The 14,474-nt window shown below is 40.8% G+C and overlaps 1 protein-coding gene across 3 annotated transcripts in view; it reads left to right on the top strand.

Moving 5' to 3' along the window:
- The window catches only part of LOC131677633 (hemicentin-2), a 709,680-nt gene that overhangs the window by 639,311 nt on the left and 55,895 nt on the right, over positions 1-14,474 (top strand). For all 3 annotated transcript variants that reach the window (XM_058957531.1, XM_058957529.1, XM_058957532.1), the window contains exons 8-11: positions 13,009-13,139; positions 13,314-13,473; positions 13,664-13,834; positions 14,313-14,435. In XM_058957531.1, coding sequence (XP_058813514.1) covers positions 13,009-13,139; positions 13,314-13,473; positions 13,664-13,834; positions 14,313-14,435 — 585 coding nt within the window. The remainder of the gene's footprint in view (positions 1-13,008; positions 13,140-13,313; positions 13,474-13,663; positions 13,835-14,312; positions 14,436-14,474) is intronic.

Raw genomic sequence — 14,474 nt, 5'->3', positions numbered from 1 at the left:
TGGGTTGCAAATAATAAAAAAAAATTATAGGATAATTTTTTTGGGGTAAGTGGGGAGTGATGAAACGAGTTCATAGTCGTTTCATAGAAGCAATAGTTTTAAGTAAATTTAGCCTACACGTATGCAACGTGGAGGACAGTGCTCGAATCGCAAATATAAATTTTCGCGTAAGTGTAATGTGGGAGAAAGGGGGGAAAACTAATATTAACCAGTTGTACCGGAAACCTTGTTTTTACAACAAAATATCGAGTAGAGGAATAAAATCAAGCAACCGGAAACACAATCAAACCGGAAATCTGTTTAGGGGGAAAATCGAAGAGAAATTTAGCTGGTAGATCGTCGTTCACGGAAGATCGGCTCTTTCCCTTGCGAACCGCCGAGTGAACAACAGTAAATTTTTTGTGCTGAAAAAAGTGCAGTGAGAGAAGCTAGTTATTTAGCCCGAAGTAGGAGATAATCGCTTATTAAAAAAAAAGTCTTCTCTTTGATAGTTTATATTTGATAATTTCAGAGTTTCTTTTCGTGATCAATCTTTTAAAAAGTCGTGAGTGAGTTTAAAACACAATATATATTTGAGATGTGAGTAATTTAATTTCTGAAATAAAAAAAAAATGTAATTTGTTATTAATTGCTTTAGGAAAGTTTAGGTAGAGAATGAGTTGAAAATAAAGAAGAATAAAAAAAATAAAGTGTTTAGGAATCGAGAATACTCAGGTAAAGTGGGAGAAAATATTTGAAAGTTCGTATTCTAAAATTTTGGTTGTTCCACAGCGGCCACGTTGGTGGTCAACATCGTTGGGTTTTCCGATTGTTTATTCGCTGGTATAAGGACCTACTAAGTACAGGAGTGCAACGCAATTTCACCCAGCAGGGCGGCGACGGACTAATTCTGCTATTTCTGGTGAGTGCAGTGACCTCGGGTATTCTTGGCAATCCCCCGGATGTGACAATCGCCTCGTGGCTGCGTGCTACTATTGGCACATCTGGAGTGCGTTGGCTGCAATAAAAATCTCGGCCTCGCGGCACCACCCGCCATTACCGGTTGCCACGAAAGCGAGTCGTGTTCAAAGGGAAAGATTTTCCCCAACGCCAGAGAGATTCGCCTGCTACTCACGCAGCTAACAGCCCAGAAGCGACCCTGTACCGCGTCCTCGTCGTGCGACCACGTGTGCAATCCTTGGTGCACGCCATCACCGCCCGCAGTGCACCGGCTGTCAAACGCCGTTCCCGCCGCAGCGAACAGCATCAGTTCCGCTTCGCACTGCTCGAAAGCATCCAACCGCAGCATCAGCAACAGTGAAACCAAAGCAGCGCTTCGCCACTATCCATTGGTGGCCCGCATCGACCGCCGTACAAATCGTCCGTGGGCGAACCGAAGCAGCACGCTTTGCCACCACCCACTGGTGGCCCACAGTGAACACAGCATCGTCCGTCGAGCATCGATACGGTGCAATTTACCACCCACCCACCGGGTGGCCTACAACGAACGCCTCGTCGCACATCGTAGCAACGAACCAGCATCGCCGGTGGGCAGCGAATCCATCAGCACCCGACGGTGAGCCGAAACCATTGGCATATTCACCACTCGAGTGCGAACCAGGTAACCGTTCCAGTGCCTGTAAGTACGACCAACCACAACCATACATACGAACTTTCATAGTGCGCGTTAAGAGTAGGGAATTGGAAATTGTAAAGTAGGGTAGAAGTGAGAGAGAGATTAGGCCCCGCACAGTTCGGGAGAAATTAAGAAACCAAGGTTAGATGACGTCACGAAGGTAGGATAGCGATAGGAGAGAAACAGGAAAATAAACTCTGAAACGATATTAAAGTCGACGAAATTTGCAATTAAAAATAAAAGGGTTTAAATAAAAAGTTTCTGTAGACTGTTTTAAAGCAAGATAATTTGAATTTCATTATTTTGGAAAGTTTTGGGAATATTCGTAAAGACTGGTAGGAATAGGTATTGGGAGCTTTGGAGTGGGAGATGAACTGGAGGCGGATTCTGCGGTAGGGTTAGGAATTAAAGCTAGCCAGGGCAAACTGATCTGTAATCCCGGCAGACGACTTCGTCGTCTGGCGCATAAGCCGGGTATTTAGAGGCCCTACCAGAATCCCCCTTACAACATATCATAGAAACTGGGGAACACCAACCTATTAAACAGAAATATCATCCCGTATCACCGTATGTACAGAAAGAAATTGATAAAGAGCTGAATAGAATGATAGATTTAGGAGTAGTGCAACCATCATCTAGCCCGTGGTCAAATCCTATAGTAACCGTGAAGAAACCCGACGGAAGTGTACGATTGTGTCTTGATTCGCGAAAACTGAATAGTGTTACTAAAAAGGACGCTTATCCCTTGCCGCATATCTCTGGGATTTTGGGAAAGTTCAAAGGAACTCGTTACATCTCGAAGATTGATCTGAAAGATGCCTTTTGGCAAATCCCTTTGGAAGCTCGTTCGCGGGAGAAAACTGCTTTTACCGTTCCGGGACGCGGGTTGTTCGAATTTGTGGTAATGCCATTCGGTTTACATAACGCTCCCCAAACTCAATGTCGGTTAATGGATCAAGTGCTCGGAGTAGATCTTCAGCCATACGCGTTTGTTTATTTAGACGATATAATTATTACTACGGACACGTTCGAAAAGCACATTGAAATTTTACGGAAAATCGCGGAACGATTGAAGGTTGCTCGATTATCCATCAACCTTAAAAAGTCTAAATTTTGCGCACCGTCAGTGAAGTACCTTGGATACGTTGTCGATACCGACGGAATTCGTACCGATCCGGAAAAGATCAAAGCCATAGTAGATTTCCCTCCGCCAGCAAATGTTAAGGATGTTCGTCGTCTAATAGGTCTAGTGAACTGGTATCGTCGGTTCATTCAAAACTTCTCAACTCTTGTCGCTCCGATAACTGAGCTCCTTAAACAGCCCAAGAAAAAATTCCTTTGGAGTAAATCCGCAAACGATGCCTTCTTAGAGTTGAAAAGCGCGCTTTGTTCAGCTCCGTTGCTCACATGTCCAAATTATGATTTCCCTTTTTATGTACAGTGCGACGCTTCCGATGTCGGCGTCGGAGCTGTGCTGTGGCAACATCACCCGGATGGTGAAAAAGTAATCGCGTATATGAGTCAGAAATTAACCCTCGCCCAACGAAAATTCAGCAGTACAGAGCGTGAATGCCTCGCGGTTTTAATTGCAATTCAGAAATTTCGGGTTTATATAGACGGAGTACGGTTCACGGTAATTACAGATCACGAATCTCTTAAATGGCTTATGAATCTTAAAGATCCACACGGTAGACTCGGTAGGTGGGCTCTAAAATTGCAAGGGTTCGATTTCAATATAGTTCACAGAAAAGGCAAACATAACTTGGTCCCTGATGCCTTATCGCGAGCAATCGAATGTGTAATGACAACTACACTTGAGGACAAGTACACCGCGTGGTACAACGAACTCTTTCAACTAATTCAGGAAGACCCGACTCAATCCCGCGAATATCAAATTCAGGACGGATCCCTCTACCGCTATGAAAAGACCAATCGTGGGCTCTTGTACAATTGGAAGCTGGTTGTACATCCGGAAAAGAAATTAGAAATTTTGAAGCAAAATCACGACGACGTGGCGCATCTTGGCACCACAAAAACGGTGAATCGAATCTGTGAAAACTATTTCTGGAGGAACATGCGACCTGAAATAAGAAATTACGTTAGAGCTTGTGCTGTATGTAAGGCCAGTAAACCAGTGACAACCAATACTCGTGCTCCAATGGGAAGTCCAAAAGTAGCAACTTGTCCATTTCAAACGATATCTATGGATTTTATCGGAGTACTCCCTAGATCTAAAGCTGGGAACACCGTACTGTTTGTTGTATCAGACTGGTATTCTAAATTGGTATTTTTATACCCAATGCGAAGAGCTGATGCCTCCAAAATGTGTAAAATATTAGAAGATGAAGTATTTCTTAAATTTGGGGTACCGCAAACTATTATTTCGGATAACGGCAGTCAATTCATAAGCAATGAATTCAAAAGATTGTTAGATAGCTACGGAATTTCTCATTTTCGAAACGCAGTTTATCATCCGCAAAACAATCCCGCGGAAAGGGTGAACAAAGTAATAATGTCATCCATACGCGCTTATCTCGGTGAAAACTCGTCACACAAAGATTGGGATCGTGATATTTCTAAAATTGGTTATTCTATAAACACCAGTGTGCACGAATCAACAAAATTATCACCTTATTTCATCGTATTCGGCCGGAATCATGTTCGGTTTGGCAAGCAATATCTGCATAGTAATATTGAGTCCGTTCATAAGACGTCAACGGAACTAGAAAAACGGTTAGAGACGTTTGATCAAATTAAGCTAATAGTTGACCGTGAATTGAAAAATGCCTACAAACGCTCAACGCACTATTATAATACTAGAAGTAAAAATTTAACAACTTTCAATGTTGGGGATATTGTCTGGAAGAAGAACTTCTGTCTTTCCAAGGCCGCTGATAATTTTTGTGCTAAATTAGCCCCACTGTATATAAAATGCAAAGTTATTCGGAAAACAGGGAATAACACATACGAACTAGCGGATATGGGAGGGAAACTTTTAGGAAACTATTCCATACAGGATTTGCGTCCACTATAGGACCTTTAACTTATGTTGCTATAATGTTAAGCTTATAACGATTGATATCGGAGTGAATTACATCGAACCTTTTCGCATACGGAAAAGAATAATGAGCCTTACAATAATATCTTTTTCTGAGCCTTCAGAATAAATAGAAGCCAGTTTCGGAAAAGATTCCGGATAACAGTACTAGATCATAGTGCTTATTTGTATTGGTTGGGTTCCTGTATGGGAACACAAGATTTCGCGTTCGTCAAAATAGGAAAAAAAAAAAAACAGTTAAAATTTTTCCGTTTTAGAAATTTTCTTTGGCAAAATTTCAATTTTTTTTAACCCGAGCAAAGGGCACGTGTAATGGGTAAATTTGGGACTAATGAAATCAACCCATAATCGCTGTTTCAATTTTTGTTCAACCGCGCCATGATGAGATAATGCAAATCAAGTCTGTTTGGCAAAAATGTTCACGGAGGAAAATAGGCGGGTATCTACAAGCCACCAGCGACGACTATAAAAGCGACTGGCAAACAGACAACCGATGTCAGTTTTACCCAGCCAATTATACCGGCCGCATCACATCAAGCAGCAGAGCAGCCGAGCGGACAACGAATCAGGCAGTACACGGCGACCGACGGGCGGGAAGATCATCTCACACAGGACTCGCATCGATCAGGTCGCATTCTTGCGCATTTTCCACTTTGCGATTTTCATCGCACGCAAGATTATTTAGTAAAGAATTTAGAATTTTCCTAAAAGCACTGAGTTTCGGCACCCAGCTCTGAAATGTATAGTGATGCCGCCGCAAATCTCCAATAATACGAATTGTTTGATAACACCAGAAGAGAAACCAGTAGTGTGCGATAGTACCAGTGAAACCGACGTAAGGATAAATATTAAGTGAAATTGTTATCAGGCCAGTAATACCATTATTATGTCACTAGCGCTACACTGCGGTCGGTTTTTAGGAGGAGTTTCGTCCTCTCGAATAGATTTTGGCGGTAAGGACCGTCGAACTGCAGAATTTAGATGTTGCATGCTGGATAGTGAAACGTGGTGTTGTGCTAGCAAAACATGGCCGTGTGAACAGAACTGTTAAACAATTTTGATTTGCTTTCGGTATAATATAGAGTTTAAGTATGATATTGATTGTTGTTGTGATACAGCGAACTTAGGTTGATTGACTAGTTACTTTCGGGGTTGGACCAACGACGGGCCGACAGCCGGCCGGGCAAAATTAAAATCGGAATTTGACATTCTGGTAACAGATTGGCGCTAAAGTGAAATTTCGCAAAACGGAAATCAACTTCGGTTCGCTGATTACTTGTTAAATTTATTTTGTGCTCCCACCGGGTCCCAGACCGTTACAATATATGGACCAAAGTTGCTAGGACGGAGGGTCAAGATCTCCGGACGCGACCGATTCATGATCGCGCGAACACGGATGTTTGTAGGTTCGCGTTTGTAACTTCGTGGGTACTAAAACGTACAATTTATTACCGGGTGTTATCAAGTTTGCGCGATCGCGGGTGTAAGTGTGCATGGATGATCGCGAAGGTTATGAGCGTGATATTAACGTACTTGTCGCATGCGTAGATTCGATTTTGTAACCCTGTAGCCATTCACATATTCGCGTGTATCTTTGGATGGTACCCCGGACCGCCATTCTGATATTTAGTTTTTGGTGTACGGTTCAAATTCTGACAAGGAGTGGGTTACCCCATATCACTAGAGTATCCGGTCATGTCGCAATGGATCGTGTTGTCTAGTTAATATGAGCGTTATTTTTTTGTTTGGTCCACCTGAAGGCATTGGACCTACGATACTAAGATAGGGCTTCCGGACGCAACCAATTCATGATCGCCCGACCACGGGTGTTTGTAGTTTCACTCTTGTGCCCACTTACTAAATTTGTAAGTACTAAACCATTCACTTAGTCACCGGGATGTTTTCCTGTTTGCGAGATCGCGAGCATAGTTGTGAGTTGGTGATCGCGTAGGATCCGAGCGTTCGTATGTTAACGTGTTTATCGTTTGCCCGAGCGTGTATATAAGTTCGAGTGCATAAATTCAACTTTCTAATTATGAGGCCATGCACATATTCGCATGTATTCTTGAATGATCACGCGCGGACCGTGAATCTGATACTTAATTTTAAGTGTATGGTACATATGCCAGAAGATAATTAGTTTTCCCATATCACTAGAGTTCCCGGTCATGTCGCCACGGAACGTGTTATCTAGTGAATATGAGGTCCTACTGAAGGCATGAGTTTAGGCTGCTAGGACCGAGGATAGAGACTATCGGACGTGACCGATTCATGATGGTCCTAGCGGTGGGTTAATGCTTAAGACCGCGTTTGTATGTTTATACATAGTTTCTTAACTACCGGTGTGTTATAGTGTTGGCGAGATTGCAGGCGCAAGTATGTGTAAATGATTGCGATTGCATGTTCACGTTTGTGATCAAGTTTGTGTTATCGCGAAGGTATTGAGCGTTTGTACGTTTATACGTATATGAGAGAATATGTATTTAATTGTGTTAGTGAGTGTTAGAATGAATCTATTTCAGGATACAGTAATAAAAGGAAAAATAGCATGCCGAATAAAGAAAAAAGAAAGTGGCAAAGAAGTTATTTAGAAGTGTATAAATTGATCGATACTATTTTTGGTATGCATGATTAGTTGAAAAGCAAACTAATAGAAGTACAACAAAAATAGACTAGTGAAGTAGAAGAAAAGAACACATGTAATCAACCTACTTTAACTTGTCTAGAATTTCGTCATGGTATACTGACCGGGAATGGACGATTCACGTGCGTCGGTAAATTGATTGTACCTTAATTTATCCAATCCGACCTTCCCGAATGAATAGAATTGAATGCGCAAATTGAACACCGGAAATATTAGCCACTATTCTATCATGTACGCCAGTTCTGCATTCATTCCCTGACCCAACTGTCACAAATACTCGGACAAACACATACACAGATAGACATACGACTAGCACATAACAATTGTACACTAGTACTTAAAACTACAATTATTACAAAATGACAACCAATAGGTTTCTACTCATTTATTTATTTTATTTTATTTAATTAGCCTGTGCATGATGACGAAGTCAACCGATAAATTGATACACAATGACCCCCACTGTGAGTCCCGTCCACCAACACTGCCATTAAGCTGTTAAACAATGTTTACAAACACAGCCCACAGAAAAAAAGAACCCACGTCGACCTGCCAGTCAGCGATTGACTTATTTGACGTCTAGGACACCAACACAATTACAATGTGTATGGACATTAGAGTGACAGGAAAAAATGACCCTTATCAGCCCACCCCTGATTAGATTCCTAGTCCCACCAGGAGTACTTGTACCAAATTTGAAGCAAGTCGGACAAGTCTAGCTACCGGACCAACGTGCCTGAAGTTTGTATGGAATTTTTCGACAATTTACATGGAGAAAACCCACTAACTCGCATTTTCGCCGCTAGGTGGCATTGTATGTATCGTATTATCACTGTAAGTAAAAATAAGAAAGATAATTTAATTGTCTACAACTTTGCCGAAGACTGCTAGTGAATTCGCCTTTGTTAAAAGAAGTTCTTAAACTTTAAGTGAAGTGATGTTTGAGCCAGTTTTGCATGGGGCCTAGCAGTGCATGGTTGTGTACCAGTACTCGATTCCCACGAATTATGATTTTTTGTGAAATAATCGATAGGTTTAGCCCAATAGTATGTTCAGAAGAATTATAAGACATTATTATGAGTTATGTTTTGGTTGGAAAATTTTAGTTTCAAATGTGACCGCATAAAGGGCGCCAACACTAACTTTTCATACAAGGGAGATAGAATATCGCAATGTTCGGAAGAATTATTGCAAAATACCTGTTCTACAACTTTTTAGAAGACACCTAATTTCTATCTCTTTCCAATTTGCTTCAAATTTGGTACAAGTACTCTTGGCGGGACTAGGAATCGAATCAGGTGTGGGCCGATTGCGTTTTCAAAAATTCATTATTTTTCTGAGCAGTCTAATGGACATATATGTATACGAAATAAAACACGCACACAGAGATTCTCCACCTGATTAGTGAAAAAATCCACCCGATTTAACCTCAATCTTGCACTAACACACGCAATATGCTTGATGATGTTTGCATTACCGTCAAACCCATCGACCTAGGGGTGCGGAACTGGAACCATTTGAACCAGAATTCTGGCAAAGACCAGTTGGAATTCCGACTCATTTTCAAGGTGTTCAACTGAGACGCTGAATATTGACCGAGGCAAGTTGAAATGGTGTAGTGCCAATGTCGTATGAAGATAACCCACTTTGGTCAAGCCTCATATTGAGCTATCCCTGTCAAAAAAAATGCGGACGAACATGGTCAGGCGATTTAAAAAGTTTGACGTTTGACTCAACTCGCCTGTGCTAATTGCCCCTAGGAACAAATGCAATTTGCGAATGCAATTTAAAGGCAATTCCAATACATAGACAAATGTTCGGGCGGCTGAAATGGACTTGGTTGTTTTTGCGTTTTTCAAACAGGGCGGTTCATGTTTTGCTTAAATTTAAAATAATTTTTTTTAAACGATTGGCATGTTCTCGCTTGTATTTTGTTTGTCTAGTGCACTTCATTTAGCCAACGAATGTGGGAAATTGTGGAATCGAGTGTAAATATAGGGGAACAAGATATCTGATCTAAACTCTTAATAAAAGTCAGATTGTGGTAAGTTTTGGTGTGCAATGCCAATTTCACCATTGATTCTTCTTATAGTTCCTAGTGTAGTGATAAGTTTATGTGAGTAGATAATGAATCCGAAAATAAGTAATATTTGTAATTTTCATATCAGGCAATTAAGGACCATTAAATGGCGCGTTCCCTGGGCGATTTGGGGGCGATTTAAGGGCGGGTAGAGCGGCTAAAAAATGACGGCGGCAAATCGCCCAAATGATGCATTTGAAATAGCCCCCTAATTGCCAGCAATTTGCTGGCAAATTGAAGGGCAATTAGCGCATCCGAGTTGGCAAATAGCCCCCCGTTAGCTAGCAACTTGCCCTTTTGACTGGAATTTAACAAGTCATTGAGCAAAAGTGTGTTTGGTTGTAACGAGTCGCGGAGGTTATGCATTGACAAAACAAAGCGCTGGAAGGCATTGAAAGTGACAATTGAAAAAGTACTTTCTGTTAGAATAAACCTGATATGAATTAATTAATATATGTCAAGGTTTGAAACTAAAATGAAGGACATTAAGTAAAATGTAAAATGAAGAACGCTATCCAAAAGCTTCGAAAATAAGGACATGTTTTTTAAAATAAGGATGAATGAATACACACACAGCAAAAAAAAAGTCGTGTAACTTTACGTCTTGCCAGATTCACATAAAAGGAGCGTCCTAATTCACATAAACTTAGATGTAATTACATGTAAAAATGTGAGTTGCTCGGCTTTTCCTAGGTCATTCAGCCTACATCAAAAGAGCCTCAATATTCAATTTTACATATCATAGCATGTGAAATCCTAATATCGGATGGAAAAATACGTCGTTACGTTGTTTACGTCAAATGTAATTTTCATTTTTTCTAAGACTATATAGGAGAGTATCACTCGTTAGGTTCCATTAATTCTAATCATGAGGTGAGCTGATTGATTAGTGAAAACGAGTCTCAGTATCGAGTTTTTACCACCCGTGGTTATTATGATGATATACTGCGATTTTAAATCTTTTTGACATTAAAAATGTCTTACTCCACTATCTGGGGCTAGGTGTCATTCTAAAATCTAAACTATCTCCCATGTAACGAAACTATGTAAGGTTTGCACGCTTATAACTCCGATATTACTAGATGGATTTTAATCATTCATACACCAACCGATTCAGAAACACCTAACTTAAATATTGGTAATAATTTAATATCTCCCCAATAAAAGTAGACTTTTGGAAATTGGTAAAATTAAAAAGTTCACAAAAAACGGGAAAAATACCATTCGTGGGGCAGATTTCTCAGACACAGCCGTCAAAAGAGGGCAGCTTAGTTGCTCAATGAAACACGAAAAGTCATAAATAGAAGCAACGCATGTCCGTTTAAATCAGTTGTTGCTCTTATCCCACACGAGCAACGTCGTCTCCGGGCGATGCAATAAGCGCTATCGATTTTCGGTAACGTTGGCATTTGCACACACTCGCACCTAAGTGACTAAACCATATACGGTTAGTTTATAAATAGAGGTGACGCGTACCCGTTTGAATCAGTTTTTGTTCTTATGTCGAACGGGTAAGATCATGGCTGCAGCGTCTGGGCACTACAATAAGCGGTAGACGCTATGCATTTTCGGCAGCGGTGGCCGTGTGCGAATTTGTCGGGTACCAGCATGGTGTCACAGAATGATTTGCAAAGTGGGTGGGCGGGGTGGTTTGGATTTAATTCAATACGGTGTGTGCTGCTTAAGAGTGTTGCGTTTGAAAAAAATATATTTATTTTTATGCATGCGTGTGCGTTGTAACTTGTTAATCCATGTTTACGGCGCTTTGTAGCTGCGTAGGGTAAAGAGCCAATTGGTTTTCATGTTTCATATTTCGGTTATATGTTTTTTATCAGTAAGGCATCTGACAACGTGCTTCTGTAGTTATTGCACTGTTCAGCAGCGTAGTATTTTATATAGGAGGGTACACTCAGGTTTTTTACGCGGATTTTGAAATTTACGCGGTTTTCATAAACGTGTTTTTTTTTTTAATTTACGCGGTTTTCATTTACACGGCCAATATCCCCTGCGTGAAAAATCTGAGTGTAATTGCATCGGAAACAATTACATTCCCAGCAGAACTTTTTGTTTTCTAATTTCAAACACTTTTGTTTCGTACTGCACGCAACGGAAAATTTTAAAACAGAACTTACCGTCCCAGCAGCAGTTGAAGCGGGTGTTCTTTTTCGATTCAAATTCAAGCCATGTCTTAAGCGTTACTGGACTTAAAATTGTTTTCCCAGTTTATCCAGTCAGAATATCTGTCCTACCCTATGTATTTAAAACACAGTTCTAATTGCGTTTTAAAGTATACAACAAATAGAACGGTTGGGTATACTAATTTAAATTTTAAAATAAATATGTTTTAAATTATGAAACAAACCGCTGTACTGAAGATATAATTATGTCAGTCCTATTATCACATAAAACACCTATATAACATAAAACGCTGCAGAATTGGTTTAATAATACAATGTTTACACTACAGAGTTATAACACGTTTTAATAATTAGCAACAAGAAAAATGTCACCAAGATAGCATAAAAACCTGTTTTAACTGGTAGTGCGAACGTTGCATAACAATGTAATTTATCAAATAATTTCATTTTCCACCACTAATCGATCAAGAAATACTTAAACTTAATATTGTTTACTTAAGTTCATTAGTACATTATTGAAAATTTAAATGGAAAATGAAATTTCCTATTTCATGGAGAATCTGTATATTTCCGTTGGCGAGCGTGGGCTTCCTCATCACAGCTTTCAATATGGAACTTTTCTTTTGAATATATTTTCTGGACAGACCAGCCTATTTTTACTAGATGGATCAGCCAAATAATGCCAATCACCTAGTGAGATACTTGATTAATTAATAGATTACCGTTAAAAGACCTTCAATAAATTATGTTTTGATGGGGAGGGTATATAGCAAATTGTAGCATATGAAAACAGGCGAGTGAACAAGAACGTGAGTCGATATATGTGATAGATAAAATTCATTTGCACGCTCTTGAAAAAAGCTACATTTTTAATGTCACCGTGGTCGTGTCCTGTACACAACCCTTTAATTTTTCTGTAACATTTCGTGAAACGTACTTTTGATGCGAAATAATACCAGCATCCTGAATGCTTATATTGAAAAGCACTGTCCCGGGACATTAAACAAATTGGCAATGATACGCATCTTCATTGTGAACAAAACCCTTATAGATACAGATTCGTTTCGGAGCAGCGCTTGTGAATAATTCGAGGATATCTTTCCGGTCCAATTAATGACAACACTCGACGGTACAATTCCCAGTTAAAATACTATTTGTACAATATGCTGTTTGACACCGCACAACATCTACCATTCTCTGAAAAACTCATTTCAATAGAATTTAACTTCTCTGATCTGCCATACATCTCTCTTCCGCTCCCTCACAACCATGACAACCTAGTTAATTTAATCTACCAGTTCCGGATTCGATTTTCAGTCTGATTTCACCGCAACGTTATTTGTAATAAATGTAATCATCTTGGATCTCGCTTTTACCCCCACTTCAAGCGATCGGTCTCGCTGTTTCGTCACACTCTAGACTGCACTGCAAACCAACCATTTTCAATGCATTCTATTGTGCTTGTATTCGCAGATGTTCCTGATGCTTTCGTGCGGCTGGGAAGCTCACTCGATCCGGATTCCATCCGAGAGGGCACCGACGTCTACTTTGACTGCATCGTGACAGCCCATCCCGCTGTCTACAAGGTCGAATGGAAACATAATGTAAGTTCAAAAGAACTGCCTGGTTTCTGATCAAACCACTATTTCGCATATCGTTGCATCGATGTTATAAAATGATCTTTCTCTCTCTCGCACGCACGCTACACTATACCATCGAACGCTGCTGGTTACAAAAACCCTGGACCACGGGAAATCGTTAATTACACCGACTACCAGAACAAAACACTGCCGCACAACATATCGCAGGGTGTCATCATCAGCAACCACTCGCTGGTGTTGCAGGGAGTCTCGAGGACCACCGCCGGGAACTATTCGTGCGTCGGATTCAACGCAGAGGGCGAAGGCAGCAGTCCCGTGTTCCCTCTGAACGTGATGTGTAAGTGAATAATTGAATTTTTCATCTAGCGAAGGGTATTCGATTATTTGTTCATTTTAAAGGGGACGCACGGTGCTTGGTGTGTACGGGAAGAATTGAACTACAACAAAAAATGACGCCAAAAACCCAGCAATACACAATAACCGACTTTCGTTCCATTCTGATTTTTTTTATTCTCATATGGTTGCAGATGCGCCAACGTGTGCGCCTAACCAGCAGCGAGTTTACGGCGTTGCCAAACAGGAGAACGCCGAGATCCGATGCATCGTTGATGCTAATCCGCCCGATGTGGAGTTCAAATGGACGTTTAATAATTCAGCCGAGAGTATCGATGTACAGGCGAGCCATATTTCACGACTAGGTAGGTAATTAAGTCCATCATTTCCAGCTGTCAGCACACTGCACGTTCGCCAGCGGGCGGAGATACTGGGTTGAAGTTTTTTTTTTTTGTTGCGGCTCACGGCAATCATACGGTTGAGAATGGGATGGAGCCGTGCGATTTTGACGGTTCTATGAGGATAATCCAATTATGACTACGGATGACGTGAAAGCTTTTCGTGATATTATGATTTTTTAAGAGTTTTTACATGGCTGTTCGGAATAAATTATTTTTCATTTGGTTTTTCAATCACATTATCCCAACGAAATAATTAATCAGCCAACGCGGAACAACCGACGACACCCGAACTAAAGCTCTAATAATGAATGTCTAAATTCTTACCTCGTACACAACACGACTTTCATGGTATGTTTTTTATTTGCTTTCTACTTTTTTTCATTCTCTCCAACCAACATTTCCACCACCGCTGCTATCACGGGAATTCGGGCCGGACCGAAAGGAACCTCGTCCGTGGTCTCGTACACGCCGATGACTGAATTAGACTACGGTACGCTGCTCTGCGTGGCCACCAACCGGATCGGCAAACAGAGGCAGCCCTGCGTGTTCCACATTATTGCCGCAGGTAGGTTTCATCCCAACCCAACTCTCCTCTAGTTTATTA

Source organism: Topomyia yanbarensis, chromosome 1 (genome assembly GCF_030247195.1).
Source record: "Topomyia yanbarensis strain Yona2022 chromosome 1, ASM3024719v1, whole genome shotgun sequence".
Lineage (NCBI taxonomy): Eukaryota > Metazoa > Arthropoda > Insecta > Diptera > Culicidae > Topomyia > Topomyia yanbarensis.
Note: the sequence above shows the minus strand (reverse complement) of the source record. Positions and strands in the feature narration are given on the sequence as shown.